This window comes from Parus major, chromosome 28 (assembly GCF_001522545.3).
Source record: "Parus major isolate Abel chromosome 28, Parus_major1.1, whole genome shotgun sequence".
Classification (NCBI taxonomy): domain Eukaryota; kingdom Metazoa; phylum Chordata; class Aves; order Passeriformes; family Paridae; genus Parus; species Parus major.
This window is the reverse complement of record NC_031797.1, coordinates 4,149,422-4,165,434: the sequence shown is the minus strand read 5'-3', so window position 1 is coordinate 4,165,434 and position 16,013 is coordinate 4,149,422. Positions and strand designations below refer to the sequence as shown.

General features: G+C 64.6%; 3 protein-coding genes across 10 annotated transcripts in view; 1 reads left to right on the top strand and 2 right to left on the bottom strand.

The window, feature by feature from the left end:
- Nucleotides 1-1,041: 1,041 nt before the first annotated feature.
- On the bottom strand, nucleotides 1,042-8,445 carry ANKRD24 (ankyrin repeat domain 24). Of its 2 annotated transcripts, none has more exons than XM_033520130.1 (19): nucleotides 8,319-8,445; nucleotides 6,086-6,216; nucleotides 5,921-6,009; nucleotides 5,560-5,624; nucleotides 5,181-5,238; nucleotides 5,033-5,103; nucleotides 4,766-4,872; nucleotides 4,506-4,693; nucleotides 4,267-4,295; nucleotides 4,078-4,170; nucleotides 3,792-3,896; nucleotides 3,636-3,680; nucleotides 3,418-3,516; nucleotides 3,270-3,342; nucleotides 3,054-3,175; nucleotides 1,862-2,974; nucleotides 1,500-1,637; nucleotides 1,361-1,426; nucleotides 1,042-1,253 (listed from the first exon to the last, which is right to left on the bottom strand). In XM_033520130.1, the coding sequence occupies exons 1-19, from the start codon at nucleotides 8,352-8,354 to the stop codon at nucleotides 1,176-1,178; spliced, it is 2,706 nt and encodes a 901-aa protein (XP_033376021.1). In that variant the 5' UTR covers nucleotides 8,355-8,445; the 3' UTR covers nucleotides 1,042-1,175. The 2 variants fall into 2 exon arrangements, with proteins under 2 accessions (XP_033376021.1, XP_015507095.1); XM_015651609.2 differs by lacking the exon at nucleotides 8,319-8,445 and adding an exon at nucleotides 7,185-7,323.
- A 1,288-nt stretch (nucleotides 8,446-9,733) lies between these two features.
- Nucleotides 9,734-14,860, top strand: SIRT6 (sirtuin 6). Of its 5 annotated transcripts, none has more exons than XM_033520139.1 (9): nucleotides 9,734-9,836; nucleotides 10,933-11,060; nucleotides 11,291-11,458; nucleotides 12,778-12,837; nucleotides 13,133-13,228; nucleotides 13,448-13,528; nucleotides 13,615-13,738; nucleotides 13,837-13,924; nucleotides 14,445-14,860. In XM_033520139.1, exons 1-9 carry the CDS (start codon nucleotides 9,771-9,773, stop codon nucleotides 14,852-14,854), a joined length of 1,221 nt encoding a protein of 406 aa, XP_033376030.1. In that variant the 5' UTR covers nucleotides 9,734-9,770; the 3' UTR covers nucleotides 14,855-14,860. The 5 variants fall into 5 exon arrangements, with proteins under 5 accessions (XP_033376030.1, XP_015507146.1, XP_033376032.1 ...); XM_015651660.3 differs by having other exon boundaries at nucleotides 11,291-11,473; XM_033520141.1 differs by lacking the exon at nucleotides 13,133-13,228.
- A 344-nt stretch (nucleotides 14,861-15,204) lies between these two features.
- Nucleotides 15,205-16,013, bottom strand: part of CREB3L3 (cAMP responsive element binding protein 3 like 3) — a 5,272-nt gene continuing 4,463 nt past the window's right edge. For 2 of the 3 annotated variants that reach the window (XM_033520135.1, XM_015651656.3), the window contains exon 10: nucleotides 15,205-15,966. In XM_033520135.1, the coding sequence (XP_033376026.1) occupies nucleotides 15,629-15,966 (338 nt within the window). In that variant the 3' untranslated portion in view covers nucleotides 15,205-15,628. The remainder of the gene's footprint in view (nucleotides 15,967-16,013) is intronic. The other variant, XM_033520136.1, reaches the window with a different exon arrangement.

Sequence of the window (16,013 nt, the reverse complement as noted above, 5' to 3'; positions counted from 1 at the left end):
CTCCAACTGCTGGCTGCTCATCCCGCAGATAACTGCGGTCCCATCCCTGACCTGGTGACTCCTATTTATTTTCTCATTTTATAAGAACCAGGTTCTTCCCTGCTCTCATTCCTGGTGGGAACGGACACTGGTCGGGTGTGAGGCTGCTCTGTCTCGGATACCCGAGATGGAAATCTGGGATCTTGTCCAACAGGCTGTCTGTCTTCCTGGAAAAAACCTCGGCTCCACACGATCCCAATCGTGCCCTCAGCTGGAGCGAGGTGGAACTTCACAGGATGGGATGAGGGAGCCCTTTTTCTAAAGCAATCTGTGAGGACACAAAGTGTTTCCAGAGCCCAGGAGAGCTCAGGGAAGAAAGTCGAGAGGGGACAAATCCTGGCAAAGCTTGGTGAAGGGCTCGGTGCTCTCCGGAAAGTGGCGGATCTCTGCCTAGGTCTCCATCAAATCCCAGAGACGGGATATTGGGAAGGAATTCCTACGTGTGAGGGTGGGCAGGCCCTGGCACAGAGTGGCTAGAGAAGCTGTGGCTGCCCCTGGATCCCTGGAATTGTCCAAGGCCAGGATGGACGGGGCTTGGAGCAGCCTGGGACAGTGGGAGGTGTCCCTGCCCAGGGCAGGGGTGGCCCAAGACAATCTTTAAGGTTCTTTTCCCCCTCCATATCTGCCCCCGTTTCCCGCCATCGCCCCAGCCCTCAGGGACTGCGCCCCGGGTTCTACCGGCCCCGCGCACAGGGGCTGCGAGCGGCGGGAAGCGCCGGGACCAGCCGGGGGCGCCACCGCCTCGGGCCCCACTGCGCATGTGCGCAGCGCCCCCTGCCAGAGCGCGGGAAAGCAGCGACGGGCTTGACCACCAGAGGGCACCGCGGGGGGGGGAGGATGTCTGTAACGGGCCCGGGGCTCCGGTGTGAGGCCTGGAACTCCCCGGGGCTCCGGTGTGAGGCCTGGAACCCCCCTCGGGGCTCCGATGTGAGGCCTGGAACCCCCCTCGGGGCTCCACAGCCCACCGTCCCCACCACAGCCCCGCCAGAGAGGAGCCTCCGCTTTCGTGTGATTATAAATAACTTTATTGCTGCTGTGCTGGGGGTGGACTGGGTGCCTGGACAAGCAAAGGGATACACAGGGTGCTGTGACAGACCTGTCCCCCCACTTCCCCTGCCACCCGTGCTGGCAGGGGCTCATCTGCCCTGCTCCTGCAGCCGCTGCATCCTCAGGATCTGGCACAAGAGTCTCTGCACGTCTTCGTCCATGTGGCCCTGGGGTGGAGGAGACATTGGTGGGCACATGGAGTGGGGACAGCTCCATGCGTGTCCCCGGGCTGGCACCTGTCCCAGCCTCTGTGCCAGTCCTGTCCCCAGCTCACCTGTACGGCATAGAGCAGGTGGCTCCGGTACAGCGTCACCACCTTGCTGTGCCTCGTCTCTGTCTCCTGCAGCACAGGGAGGGGGTTTGGCCACAGGGCTGGGTGCTCGGGGGAGCCCCGAACCCAGCAGGTGACCCACCTCCAGCTTCTCCTCCAGCGCCCGGATCTGGGCCTGGAGCGCGGCCGTGTTGGGTGGGGATTGTGGAGGCCCCCCTGACTCGGGGAGGGCGTTCAGGGCTTCCTTCAGCCTGAAAACCTCCTTGGAGAGCTCCGTGATCTGCACAGGGCATAGGGGTTACAGGTTACCCAGAGCAGCTGTGGCTGCCCCCGGATCCCTGGAATTGTCCAAGGCCAGGCTGGACGGGGTTTGGAGCACCCTGGGACAGTGGAAGGTGTCCCTGCCATGGCAGGGGGTGGATAAGCTTTAAGGTCCCTTCCAGCCCAAATTCAGTGACTCCACATGTGTGGCCGAGCAGCCCCTCACAGTTCTCTGTCCCCTACCTTCCTGTCCCTGTCCCTGACCAGCCGTGCCGCATCTTCAGCGTGGCCATGCAGCTCCCGCAGCCGCCGCGCCTCGTCCTGGGCCTGCTCCAGCTGCTTCTGCACGGCGCCCAGCCTGTCCTCCGCCGCCTGCCGCTCGCTCTTCATGAACAGCGCCTGCCGCTGCACACGGAACACCTCCTCGCACGTCTTCTCGTGCCGCCGCTCCAGCTCCTGCAGCCGCTGCGCCAGCGCCGCCGCCTCCGCCCGCAGCCCGGCCTCGGCCGCCTCGTGCTGGGCCCGCGGCACGGCCACCGCCAGCTCTGCCTGCAGCTTCGAGGCCTCGCGGGCTTTGGCGTTGGCCGTGGCCTCCAGCTGCGCCAGGCGCTCCCGCAGGGCCCGCGCCTGCTCCTGCAGCGTGGCCGTGGCGCGGGCGTGCTCGTCTCGGGGCACCCAGCCCTCGGCCTGCGCCCGCTGCAGCCACGCCGGGGCCTCCTCCTCGTGCTCCCGCAGCCGCTCCCGCAGCGCGCCCAGCTCGGCCTCCCTGCGCGCCAGCGCGGCCCGGAGCTCCGCCAGCCGTGCCTCGGCCTCCGCCGCTCCCGGCGCATCCCGTGGCCTCGCCGCCAGCTCCCGCCGCAGAGCCTCGGCCTCGGCCTCAGCGCGCCTGCAGCGCTCCAGCAGTGCTTCCTTCTCCCGTGACGCCTCCTCCACGGAGGCTCCCGGCGAGGCTGCGGCCTCCAGCCGGGCCTGCAGCTCCTTCAGCCGCCGCTCCCGCTCCTCCAGCTCGGTTTGTGCCCGCTTCAGGGCCGCCCGCGCCTCTGCCAGCTCCGCGCCCAGCTCCCGCTCACCAGAGGGTGAGGAGGAGGAGGATGTCTGCACCCCCAGCTCTCTCAGGGCCACCTTGCACTCTCCCCAAGCCCAGGCTGCCTCCTCAGCAGGGCGTAGCCCCCCGGTTCCCTCCGGGATGGGCTCCGAGGCCCCGTGCTGCCCGACCCCTCCGGCCCGCGCCGTGGCCTCCCTGCCCTGCGCCCGCAGCCGCTCCAGCTCCCGCTGCAGGGCCTGGTACAGACTGGCGGGCACCACGTCCCCCGGGGCAGCGGGGCTGCTCTCGTCCCGCTCGTAGTTCTCCAGCACCTGCTGACAGACCGTGAGGCCACTGTGGGCCAGGGGACAAGGAACAGAGGGACAGACGGATGAACAGAGGGGGACGTGCCTGGATTTTCTCCCTCAGCTCCTTGTTCTGCACGGTCAGGGACTGCACCTGCCCCTGGAGTGTGGCCAGCAGCTCCTCGGCCGAGGGGCTCAGTGTCTTCTTGGAGAGCAGCATCTCCGCTCCTGCAGGGCACAGGGACCTGGGGCAGTGCCCACTGTGCCCCCACTGCCCAGTGCCACCTCCCCGAGGTGTCCTTGGGAGGCCGGCAAGACCTACCTGGGAACTCGAGTGGGACCCCCTCCTCGTCCTGCAGCGTCTCGATGTCATAGCTCGTGTTCTCCTTCTCATTCTGGGGGTGCAGGGTGGAGGTGACCCCCCTGTCCCCAGCCCTGGGCACTGCCAGCTGTGTCCTGCCCACACCCACCTCCATCGAGGACAGGCGGCTCCGCAGAGCCTCCACCTCCTTGCCCAGCTTGTCCTTCTCCCCATCCCGTGCCACCAGCTGCTCCTCCAGCTCCCGGATCTGCAGGGCAGGACACAGAAATAGGGTCCCCTTGGCTCCTGGCAGAGTCCTGGTGGCATTCCCAGCACCAGGACCCCTCGGAGAGCTGAGGTCACCTCCAAGCTCTTCCCTGGCCTCACCTGCTTCTCCATGGAGCGCAGGGAGCTCTCATCCAGCTCTGCCCGCTGGCAGGACCCAGGGAGAAAACAGGGAGGGATGAGTGGTGTCCCCATCTCCCCGTCCCCTCTGCTCCCGGTGGACACGGGAGCATCTCCCCAGGACCCCGCTGCCGGTACCTCCCGTCTCTGCTTCTCCTGCTGCTCCAAGCCCCGGATCTTCTGCAGGAACTGGGCCCTCTCCTGCCGCAGCCGCACGATCTCCTCGTAGGCATCCCGGTCCTCCTGCAGGGAGTCACGGAAAGCACTGAGTCCAACTCCTGGCACGAGAAACCCCAGAAATCCCGCAGCGTGCCTGAGGGGGCTTTTTGGCACAGACCCCCAATGAGGGACCTCTCACTGAGGAGTGGTTTGGGCTGCTCTGCACCTGCCAGGCCAGGTGAGGACCTGGGGATCCATTTCTCACCTGGCTGGAGGTGCCCAGGGGAGGCAGAGGGGCCTTCCTCTTCCTCGGGGTGCTGTTCTTCTCCCTGACGGACGACTGGCTGGGCGAAGACGTCTGTGGGCACCCCAAGGCAGAGGAGAGGTGACACTCACAGTGCCCTCCCTCCTTCCTGAGCCAGGGGACCCTCAGGGATGGACACCAGCCCCTCACCTGCGATGTCTGCTCAGTCGACTCCTCTTCTGTGGGACAGAGCGGCAGGGAAGAGAAATGGAGGAGATTTAGGAGCTCAGGTGAGTGCAGGGCACTTGGGCTGGGGACAGCACAGGCAAAGGCGGCTCCAAACATCCAGAAAAAGGGGACACGTGCCCCCGGCCCCTGCCAGCCCTTCCCTGCCGGTGACATCCCCCAGTGACGGTGTCAGGGAGCGCGGGGTGCCCCGGCAGCCTCACCGCTGGCCCAGGAGCGGCGCTGGGCCGCCTCCTGCAGGAGGTGCTGGATGAGAGCGTTGCCCGTGGCTAGCCCGTAGTGAGCGGCGTCGTGGCCGGTGGCATCCACCACGGCCACGCGGGCGCCGGCGCTGACCAGCACCTCCACGGTGTCCACGCTGCCGCTCTCGCAGGCCAGCATCAGGGCTGTCCTGGGCACGGGGAGAGCGCGGGTGAGGGACAATCCCCGCGGCCGCTCCCGGCCCGCAGCGCTGCAGCCCCACCTGCCCTGCAGGTCCCGGCAGTTGACGGCGGCCCCGCGGTGCAGGAGGTACCGGCACAGCTCCGAGTGGCTCATCTTGGCAGCCAGGATCAGCGGCGTGGAGCCGTCCTGGGCACGGCACGGGGGAGGATGAGCAGGGAGGCTCAGATCCCCCCACGGGCACCCTGCTCCCGATGTCACCCCGATTTCCACGGTCCACCCCAAGCTGTGCTGCGTTTCGGGATGGCCGCAGCCTGGCACAGCAGGACCGGGAGCAGAGGGACCGCACCTTGTCCTTGCTGTTCAAGGGAGCCTTGAAGTCACAGAGGATCTCGGAGCAGGAGATGCAGCCGCTGGCAGCTGCGGACAAGGACAGAGGCTGAGCGCTGCCCCCGCGGGGACATGAGCGGGACAGGGCTGGCACTGTCCCCACTCACCCGCCAGGTGCAGCGCGGTCCTGCCGCTGCCATCGGCCACATCCACGGGGCAGGAGGCCTGGGGGGAGAGCCTGGGTCACGGGAGGAGGGGGACAGAGGGACAGACTGCTCGAGTGGCTCTGGCACAGTGAAGGGCAGGGGACTGACACACTCCGTGGTGTGGTGAAAGAGGGGGACAGACAGACAAACCCCCTCTGGCTCCACGCTGTGGTGAAGGACAAGGGACAGACCCCCTGTGGCTCCCTGGTGCCGGGCAGCAGCACACGGAGCTGGGAACCAGCATGCCGAGGGTGAGGGAAGGGGGTTCAAGGACAGGGAGGACACCGCGCTGGCACAGCACCTCCCTCCATCCCTCTGTCCCTCCTCCCTCTCCCTGTACCTGCAGCAGTTTGCTGACACACTGAGGGTGGCCGTGCTTGGAGGCCAAGTGCAGGGCAGTGTAACCTGGGAAGGGACAAACAGGTCAGAGCACGGCCAGCAGGGCTGTGCCAGAGGGGACAGCTTGGGGACAGACAGAGAGACGGGCACAGCAGGATCTGCTGGAATGGGGCTGAGCAGGAAGGGGACAACCCCAGCAGCTCATCAGGCACTGCTTGAACTCCTTTAGGAAACTGGGACAATTTACAGCCCCCCAGGTGTGGCCATCACCTCTGTTCCCTCAGCCTCAACACCTGGGGACAACCAGTGGCCCCGTGTGACCCATGGCATTAGGCAGGGGCACGTGGTGGCCGTGCCCTCACCCGAGCTGTCCTTGGTCATGGCATCCACACCGTGGGCCAGCATCGCTTCCAGGCAGTCCACGTTGCCCCGCGTGGCAGCCAGGTGGAACCTGCAGTGAGACCAGGGGCTGTGGGACTCGTGTCCCCTGTCCCCAGCCGTGTCCCCAGGGCAGGGCTGGCACTCACGCTGATTTGCCCTCCGAGTCCAGCTTGGTGGGCACCAGGCCCTTGCGGAGCAGGAGTGACGTGACCCGCCCGGCATCGTTGTAGTCCACGGCCTGCAGCAGCTTCTCGTCGTTCTTGGTCCAGTCCTGGCTCTGCAACGGAGCCCAGAGGAGGCTGTGACAGTGTCAGCTGTGACAGTGCTGTCCCCAGGGCGGGCAGGGCTGGGCTGGGCTGCCTGTCCTTGTCCCCATCCCTGCTGTGCTCCATCCAGCCCTGTCCCTGGGGGTGGCCGTGTCTGTGCCCCTCTCCTGGGAGTTCACCCCCAGCCACAGAGTTCAGCTGGGATTGGGATGAAAATCCCCTGCAGCCCCCCAGTTTGCAGCTTACAGAGCAGATTTAGACACAGCCTAGTTTAGCTGTGCCAGGCTGGGATTTGGCAGTGAGCTCAACTGCCCTGGGGTTTGCCCCAGCCACCCCAAAATCCCAGTACTGAACCCAGCCAGCACCCTTGGGAGCCCCAGCCCTGCCCATTCTCCCTGCTGATCCCATTCCCAGCCCTGCTTTCCTCCCGGAGGAGGAAGGGATCAAACCGGGGCGAGCACAGAGCAGATCCCCAGGGATGCTCCAGCCTCCCGGGACAACGGGGCACAGCTCTGTCCCCCCCAAAACCCCAGATGGGGATTTGCTCTCCCGGTGCCCCCCCAATCCGTGTCCCAAAGGAGCGACCCGGAGCAGGACAGGACCAGGACAAGGACTGCAAGTCCTGGCTTCACCCCGCAGCCGGTGACGACAAAGCGGCGCTGGCTGCGGTCGCGGCGGCAGGAAATGGATGTCACCTTTCGGGAGCCTCTGGCACCTGTCCCAAACCCGCCTGTGCCCGCCGGGTGCCCCCCGAGCCCCTCCAGCCCGGCGAGACCAGGGACAGGGAACAAACCAGTCTCCCAGGGCTCCTGGGCAAACTGGGAGGGTGGTGCCCGCTCCCCCCACCCCCTTGTCAGGCAAGGACAAAGCAGGATGGGGAGGACACGGGGGAGCCCCGCGATGGGGATGGGGATGGCGGCTGCGGGTGGGGCGGGGGGGGCGCGGCCGGAGGGGAGCCGGGAGGGGAGCCGGGACGTACCGCGAAGGAGGCGGCGGCACAAAGGCAGATCTGCTTCATGGTGCTGAGCAGGAGGCGGCGGGAGGACGCCATGCGCCCCCCGCCCCCCGCCCCGGCCGGCACGGGCACCCCCGAGCCCGAAGCGCTCCGGCATCGCCGCCCGGGCGGGGGCCGGGGCTGCGGCAGTGGGAGCCGGACCCGCCTCCTCCACCCCCGGCCCTCCCTCCTTCCCTCCCTCCTCAGCATCCCCCGCTCCGCGCATCCCTGCATCCCGCCACGGAGCGGGGAGCGGCTCCCAGGCAGGGACCGGCACCCAGACTGGGCCCAGGAAAAGTGGGAGAGGTTGCGGGAGGGCAGCTGTCCCACCTCAAAAGCACCCCCAAAACAGGGCTGAGCATCTTCCTGGCTCCCGAGGAGTGGGCCCTGGCACCCCCCGGCCTGCCCTGGGGCCAAGGGAGGGGTAGATCCCCCCCGCCTGCACCTCACGGGCCCCCCCAAACACCCCTAGGGAGGAACCCCAAAACGCAGAGGGTTCCCAGGCGCTGTCCGGGCAGTCCCGCTGGCAGCAGGACATCGGGAGCCCCTCAGGGACGTGTCCAGGGCAGTGTGGGGAAACCGAGGCACCCCGTCCCCCAGACACCAGGTGAGGAGCTTCAAGCTGTGTCCCCGTGTCCCCAGCTGTGTCCCTCCCAGTGCACTGGGGACAGCGCTGTGCCCCTCTGCCCTCTGCGGCCCCGTGCCAGGCTGCTGCTGAATAATTGAGGAGCATCGACAGGCTGCTTCCACGGGCTGTGGCAGCTGGCAAAGCGGCACTTGTCCCCAGGAGGGGGACAGGGAGGGGACCTGGGACACGCTTCCTTCCCCTTTGCTGTGCCCCACTCCCAGCGATGGCTCTGGGAGCACTGGGGGTGCACTGGGGGCTCCATCCCACCGGCCAGGGTGGCAGTGCCAACCTCTGTGGGGCTGCTGTCCCCGTTGTGAGTGACCACCACGTGTCCCAGGGCAAGTCCCCGTGTCGCTGTGACTCTGGGGGCATCCTGGGGGAAATCCCCAGGTCCTCATGTCCCAGTGAACGCCGCAGGGCAGGTCCCCGTGTCCCCATGGACATCCTAGAGCAGGTCCCCGTGTCCCTATGTCCCCAGGGATGGCACTCACATCTGCCTTCTTGAACCTGGCCTTCAGGCTCTTCATGGTGGCTCAGCCTCAGCCCTGCGGCACCTGCTCGGGGGGGATGGCCACTCTCGAGGGTCTGTCCCTGCCTGGGGACAGCTCAGCGCCCCCGATCCCGCGGCTCCCAGCCCGTCCTGGCGCTCCCGGAGCCGGGAACCGGAGCCGGGGATTGTGTTACGGCCGCGGCTGCGGTTTCAGCCCCGGGCAGCCGGGGGGGCCGGGCCGAGCCGTGTTTGGGGAGGGATCTGCGGGCACCTGCCATGCCCGGGGACAGGGGACACGGCCCGGGGGGGCTGGGGGTGCCTGGGGAGGGTTGGCACCTCTCGCCCATCCCAAACACTCCTCACCCTCGGTGGCGGCTCCTCTCCTGACCTGACACCCCGCCCTGGCAGCCCCTGGTTTTGCCAGCGCCTCCTGTTCTTGTCAGTGTGCCCTGCCCCTCCCTGGCACCCCTGTCCTTCCCTGTCCTTCCCTGGATTTGCCAGCACCCCTAACCCATCCCCGTGTCCTCCCGGGCCGGGGGCTCAGTGCAGGTGCGGCAGTGTCGGGATAGTGTCGGGACAGGGGGACGGCGGTGTCGGGATAGTGTCGGGACAGGGGGACGGCGGTGTCGGGATAGTGTCGGGACAGGGGGACGGCGGTGTCGGGATAGTGTCGGGATAGTGTCGGGACAGGGGGACGGCGGTGTCGGGATAGTGTCGGGACAGTGTCCGGGCACACTCAGGGCAGTGTCACGGCAGTGTAGGGCAGTGTAGAGCAGGCTTTGGGCACGCTCGGGGCAGTGTTCGGGCAGTGTCGGGGCACACTCAGGGCAGTGTTAGGGGCACACTCAGGGCAGTGTCCGTGCCCTGTCCGGACACACTCAGGGCAGTGTCCATGCAGTGCCGGGCACACTCGCAGCACACTCAGGGCAGTGTTAGGGGCACACTCAGGGCAGCGTCCGGGCAAACTTTGGGCACACTCAGGACAGTGTTCGTGCAGTGTAGGGGCAATGTCGGGGCACACTCAGGGCAGTGTAAGGGGCACACTCAGGGCAGTGTAAGGGCAGTGTCCGGGCAGTGTTAGGGGCACACTCAGGGCAGTGTCCGTGCCCTGTCCGGACACACTCGCAGCACACTCAGGGCAGTGTCCGGGCAGGCTTTGGGCACACTCAGGGCAGTGTCCGTGCAGTACCGGACACACTCGCAGCACACTCAGGGCAGTGTCCGTGCCCTGTCCGGACACACTCGCAGCACACTCAGGGCAGTGTCCGTGCAGTACCGGACACACTCGCAGCACACTCAGGGCAGTGCCGTTCCCGGCCGGTGCCGGGGCGGTGCCGGGACGAGCTGAGGGCAGCCCCGCCTTGCCCGGCTCCAAGATGGCGGCGGCGGCCCCGGGGCGTGTCCCGCGGCCCCGGCCCCGCCCGGCTCTTCCGGCCGCGCCGCGGCCGCGCCGATGGCGGTGAATTACGCGGCCGGGCTGTCCCCGTACTCGGACAAGGGCAAGTGCGGCCTCCCCGAGGTGAGCGCGGCACCGCCGGGGGAACCCCCGCCCGCCCCGGGGAGCCTCGGCCCGCCCGGGCCTCCCGCGGGCCCTGCCGCGGCCTGGCGCGTTCCCATGGCAACCGCGGCCTGCGCCCCGCACCGCGGAGGGACCGAGCCCTTTGTGTGTCCCCAGCACAGCCCGCGGCTCCCTCCTTGTCCCCCTTCCCCGGGTGTCTGTCCCCAGACACCCCATGGCTCCCTCGTCCCCCTCGTGTCCTCCCCAGCACCTCCAGCTCCCTCCTTGTGCCCCCTCCATGGCCCTTTCCATGACCCCAGCTCTCTCCTTCTCCCCCCTTGGCTCCGTCCGTGCTCCCCTGAGCCCCAGCAGTTCCTGTGAAGTTTAAAACGGGCTTTGAGGACAGCGACAGGGACACTCAGGAGCCTGGCCTGATCCAAGGGGATGGTGAGGGGACACACAGGGTCCTGTCCTTGTCCCTGTCCCCAGGAGAATGGGCTGGAGAAGCAGCTCAGGAATTAAATCTCGTGCCCAAACCAGCGGCTCGTGTCCCCATCTCCACGGTTCCCACGTCCCTCGCTGTCCCTCGGCCCTGCCCTGTCCCCAGAGCCGGTGGCACTGCTGGTGACAGCTGGAGCTGAGCACACGTGGGGTGGCCCCGGGTCACTCCTGGAGCCCAGCCTGGGCCAGCTGCCTGTCAGAGCAACAAACTCCCTGTTGGTGTTGGCTGTTCCCAGCCCTGTTCCTGCGTGGAGACGCAGACAACGAGGAGTCTCTCCCATTAAATGTTTTGGTCATTAAAGAATGCAAAATCCTTCATGAAAAAGGAAGAATTGTGGCCTACTGGGGCTCTAGAATCATGGAATCCCAGAATGGTTTGGGTTGAAGGGACCTGAGGGATCATCCAGTCTCACCCTGCCATGGCAGGGACACCTTCCACTGTCCCAGGCTGCTCCAAGCTCTGTCCAGCCTGGCCTTGGGCATTCCAGGGATCCAGGGGCAGCCACAGCTGCTCTGGGAATTCCAGGGCCTCCCCACCCTCACAGGGAAGGATTAATTCCCTATATAATCCATTCCCACATCTCTCCATCCCTCACTGGTTTTTGTCTTTTCCCAGATTTTCGACCCTCCGGAGGAGCTGGAGCGGAAGGTGCAGGAGCTGGCAGACCTGATCCGGAGCTCCTCCAATGTGGTGTTTCACACAGGAGCAGGGATCAGCACGGCCTCGGGGATCCCTGACTTCAGGTGAGTCCCAGGGCTGGCAGGGTGGCACCTCCTCCGTGTCCATCTTCCTTTGTGCAAAGCTCTGATTTAACCCAGACCTGCCCCATCCCTGCTGTCCATCCCGGATCCTCGGCTGTTCCCACAGAATCCCCACCTGTGCTGTGTTTGCCGCAGAGCCCTGCTGATCCATGAGCTCTGCTCCCATGGATGGGGCACCTGGAGCCTGAGCTCTCCCTTCCTGCTCTTTCCAGAGGTCCCAATGGTGTCTGGACTATGGAAGAGAAAGGGCTCTCCCCAAAATTCGACACCACCTTTGAGAACGCCAGGCCCTCCAAGACTCACATGGCGCTGCTGGGGCTGCAGAGAGTGGGAATCCTGAAATTCCTGGTCAGCCAGAACGTGGACGGCCTGCACGTGCGGTCAGGATTCCCACGGTACTTTCCCAGCCCCACACAGAGGGTTTGATTCCCAAGGAATCTCTGCCCTGTCTGATACTGTCTGATGGGTGTAGAAGCTGGGAGGGGATAAACCAGCTGGAATTTTAGAGGAGGGAGGTTCTGGTTCTGATCCAGAGGGTCGTGGAATGAAATCAGCCTTGGCTGTTGCTCTCTGGAAATTCTTCCAGGTGCTGTTTGTGCAAAAACGGATTATGGAATCATGGAATCCCAGAATGGTTTGGGTTGGGAGGGACCTTAAAGCCCATCTCGTTCCCCCTGCCGAGGACAGGCTTGAAAGATGCCTAGTGTGACACTGCTACCTCTGGTGTTTTATGCTGAGGGAAAGGAGGCCCTGGCATAGGTTTCCCAGAGAAAAATGGGATGGCCCATCCCTGGAAACAAGGATGGAGACAGGGCCAGGCCTTGGACGACACTCTCAGGCACAAGGTGGGATTGTTGTGGTGTCCTGCGCAGGGCCAGGGGTGGAATGGGGCTTGGAGCAGCCTGGGACATGGGAGGTGTCCCTGCCCATGGCAGGGGGCTGATCTTTTAAGGCCTTTTCCAACCCCATCCATTCTGTGACTCCATGAGTCAGGATGTGGCTGAGGAGCACCAGGAGAAGGTGCCTGTCACAAACACCTTCAGCCAGAGCTGCCTCCAGGCATTTCCTGACATTACAAACCCCAGGTCCTGGGTCCTGCTCCCAGCCCCGTGTTTGTCTGTTTAACCTAAACATGGGAAGAGCAGTAGGGAATGATGACAGAATTCCATGGTGCTTCCACAGCCTGGAGCCTCTGGCTCCTGTTCCAGCTCAGCCCAGCTCTGCATCCCAAACGAAGCCTGTGCTTGAGCAAGCTGAACTGGGGCCAAACTGGGGGAAATCAGGTCAGTCCTGTCTCACACAGCCTGGAGGAAGTTCCCAGTCAGCGTGGGGCTCTGAGGAAAACAGGGAGAGCATGGCTGTGTTTTCCTCTGAGCCTGAGGGGAATTTTAGGAAAAACAGGTGTCAGAGGGCTGGAACAGCACAGGGACAGACAGGAATGTTGGGTGCTGGAAAAGCAAAGATCTGGATGCTCCCAGGAGAGATTTGAGTGGATCAGGAGCTGCAATCAGTGCTGCAGATGGAAACACTGAAACTGAAAGGCCAGGACCTGCTGTCCCTCCCTCAGTACCTGCTGGGGGATGAACCCATCACTTGGCAGAGCTGGAATGCAGGGAAGCCCTTGAGGTTCCTGGGGAGGAGGTAGAGTTCTCCCAGGGCTCCCCACCCTTCCCAGCTCACCTCTGCCTTTCTCCCACAGGGACAAGTTGGCCGAGCTCCACGGGAACATGTTTGTGGAAGAGTGCGTGAAATGCGGGAAGTACGTGAGCCCTCATTTCCATCCCAGGGGAAGCTGGGCTGGGATTTCCATCCCAGGAGAAGCTGGGCTGGGATTTCCATCCCAGGAGAAGCTGGGCTGGGATTTCCATGCCAGGAGAAGCTGGGCTGGGATTTCCATCCCAGGAGAAGCTGGGCTGGGATTTCCATGCCAGGGGAAGCTGGGCTGGGATTTCCATGCCAGGAGAAGCTGGGCTGGGATTTCCATGCCAGGCTGTGGTGGGGGGCCCTGCAGCCCCTCCCTGAGCCCGGCCCTGAGCAGCTCTGTGTCTCTGCAGGCAGTACGTGCGCGACGCCGTCGTGGGCAGCATGGGGCTCAAGCCCACGGGGCGCCTCTGCAGCGTCACCAAGGCCCGGGGGCTGCGGGCCTGCAGGTAGGGATCCCTCCTGGCATGTGGGACAGGGGGATGAGCCAACAGCCCCTCGGGTTTGGGAGAAGCAGCCCAGGATGCAGGAAGATCTGTCTGGGTGCTCTCAGTCCCTTCACAGTGTGGGGACAAGAAGGGTGGGACAGGCTCTGGTCGTTGTCCCCTCTGCCGAGGCAGCTCCTGCCTTTTCCAGGGAAAACCATGGTCCCTGTGTGTGTTTTCCAGAGGGAAGTTACGAGACACTATTCTGGATTGGGAAGATTCCCTGCCCGACCGTGACCTGACACTGGCAGATGAAGCCTGCAGGTACTGACACCCTCCTGACACAGGAGGGGAACGGTCCCTTCCCACCCATCCATGCCCTGATTCTGGATTTCTCCTCCTCCCTGCAGGAAAGCCGATCTCTCCGTCACCCTGGGGACCTCTCTGCAGATCAAACCCAGCGGGAACCTCCCACTGATCACCAAGAAGAGAGGAGGAAAGTTGGTCATTGTCAACCTCCAAGCAACCAAACACGTGAGTGAGCGTCCTGCAGCTCCACACTGCTCCTTTCCCCTCCTGTCCCCTGTTCCAGGCCCATCCCGAGTTTGTCCCTGCACGTTGTCCCCTCCCAGGTGGCCTCTCTTAGCAGGCAAACAGGCTGGGAGTCCTGGGTTGGAGGGTTTGAACCTGCAACTCCTGCTGAACACGCAGAGATTGCAGGTAAATATTAGAATAGTGGCAAGGGCTGGGTTGGAAGGGACCTTAAAGCTCATCCCCCTCCCTGTCCCATGGGCAGGGACACCTTCCACTATCCCAGGCTGCTCCAAGCCCTGTCCAACCTTACCCAAGCAAGTCTTAGGAGCAGAGTAAAAGCTCAGCCTGGAGCCTGCTGTGTCCTCAGGGTTTACAGCCCGATGGAATGACCACACACACGGAGTCTGTGTAGGGCATGCTCGGTTCCTGCTCGGTTCCTGCTCGGTTCCTGCTCAGATGTTGGTGCCCAAGTGTCCAAAGTCTTTAATACCCAGAGCTGGGGGTCCCTGGGGTGTCACCAGAGCTCCCTCGTGCCTGTCACGCTCTGTCCCTGGCTCTGTACCCGTGTCCCTGTCCCCAGGCTCCAGCCCACGCCCCGGCAGAGCCCCGGGGTCACCTCATGTCCCACTGGCAGTGGCCCAGCAGGGACATCCCGCTGTCCCTGGGAGGGGCCGTCTGTCCCCTGAGCCGTGTCCCCGCTGTCCAGGACCGCCAGGCCGACCTGCGCATCCACGGCTACGTGGACGAGGTGATGACCAAGCTGATGAAGCACCTGGGGCTGGAGGTGCCCGAGTGGACGGGGCCGGTGGTGGTGGAGAGCGCCGAGCTGGCCAAGGCCGAGCAGCTGCAGGGGCGGCTGAAGGAGGAGCCGCTGTCCCAGCACAACGGCACGGGAGCGCCGTGTCCCGGGAACGCGCCGCTGGAGCGCCGCGACGGGCTCAAGCTGGAGTGTCCCAGCCCGGACACGGGGCCGACACCGGTGAAGAAGATGAAGGTGGAGCCTCTCCTCACCTGACCTGGACTGTCCCTGTCTCACCTGGGCTGCTTTTCCTACCAACTTTTTTTTATACCCTTAAATATTGTCCCTTTTTTTATGTCAGTATTAAACACACTTGAATTGTGGCTCGCGGAGCAGCTGCACCCATGGGCCTGGAGAGGGCCTTGCACAGGGAAATTGCTCCCTGTGAGGGTGGTGAGGCCCTGGAATGGAATTCCCAGAGCAGCTGTGGGTGCTTCTGGATCCCTGGAATGTCCAAGGCCAGGCTGGACAGGGCTTGGAGCAGCCTGGGACAGTGGAAGGTGACTCTAATTCCACGTCACTTGGTCATGGAAGGGCACTGGATCCCAGCTGGACTCAGGGAGCTGTGGGAGGCTGCCCTGACTCCCCACAAGCTCCAGGTTGGGCATGGCCGTGTGTCCCCACTCTCCTGGGCTCCTCCTGGCAGCTTGAGGTCCCCCTGCCCCAGGGCTCCTTGAAACCTCATGGATCACCCCCTCTTAAACTACAGCCAGTGGATTTTTTCCAAAATATCTTATATTTAGAGATGAAAATAAAATTACAAAAACAAAGACCAAAACAAAACCAAGAACAAAACCAACCAGTTGCACCATCAGCAACCAACCAGACCAGGGCCCCTCCTGCTTCTTCAGCTCCATCCTGACTGACCCCATGTCCCTTCCACAACTCCCACTGTGCCGGGGGGCAGGAGCAGCCCCTTCCCTCCCAGTAAGGCCAGTGGGAACAGGTCTCTTCTTCCCAGTTCGCAGAATCCAAGCAAAGCCAAGCAGGGCCAGCATCCGGAGGCAGATCCTGGAGGAGTCCCCCGAGGGCTTGTCCTGTAGGGGATGAGGTGCTGGCACCCCACAGCACCCCCGTGCTCCCTGCTCTGCCTAAAGCTCTTCCGCCGGCTCCAGCACCGCGGGCCGGCCGTGCCTGGGCTTGGACCACGCCAGGGATGGCAGCCCCGGCTGTGGCACGGTGCCATCCCCTGCCACAGCTTCCCCGTGGTCGCCGTCCTCAGGGCTCAGCCCCTCGGGGGCCGATGCCCCCGTGTCGTTCCGGAGGGAGCTTTTGTCCGGCGGTGTCGGGAATGTGCCCTGGAGCGCCTCGGGCAGGGTCTCGGGCGTCTCCTCCGACCACAGCGGCTCCGGGAGCTTCTCATCCCCGGCCTGGGGCTGGGTGTGAACCACGCGGGAGGCGGCGGCGTTGTGCAGGGACCTGGAGAAAACTGAGCCCCCAGAGGGTCAGGGCCTGGTCCCTGAGGGTCTGTCCAGC

Coding starts and splice junctions, on each gene's coding strand:
- ANKRD24 (XM_015651609.2), bottom strand. CDS start 7,256: ATGGCGTCCTCCCGCCGCCTCCTGCTCAGCACCATGAAGCAGATCTGC. Junction 6,010..6,085: donor GACTCGGAGGGCAAATCAGC/GTGAGTGCCAGC, acceptor GTCTCACTGCAG/GTTCCACCTGGCTGCCACGC. Junction 4,171..4,266: donor CGACTGAGCAGACATCGCAG/GTGAGGGGCTGG, acceptor GGGTGCCCACAG/ACGTCTTCGCCCAGCCAGTC.
- SIRT6 (XM_015651660.3), top strand. CDS start 9,771: ATGGCGGTGAATTACGCGGCCGGGCTGTCCCCGTACTCGGACAAGGGC. Junction 12,838..13,132: donor GAGTGCGTGAAATGCGGGAA/GTACGTGAGCCC, acceptor GTGTCTCTGCAG/GCAGTACGTGCGCGACGCCG. Junction 13,925..14,444: donor TGAACACGCAGAGATTGCAG/GTAAATATTAGA, acceptor CCCGCTGTCCAG/GACCGCCAGGCCGACCTGCG.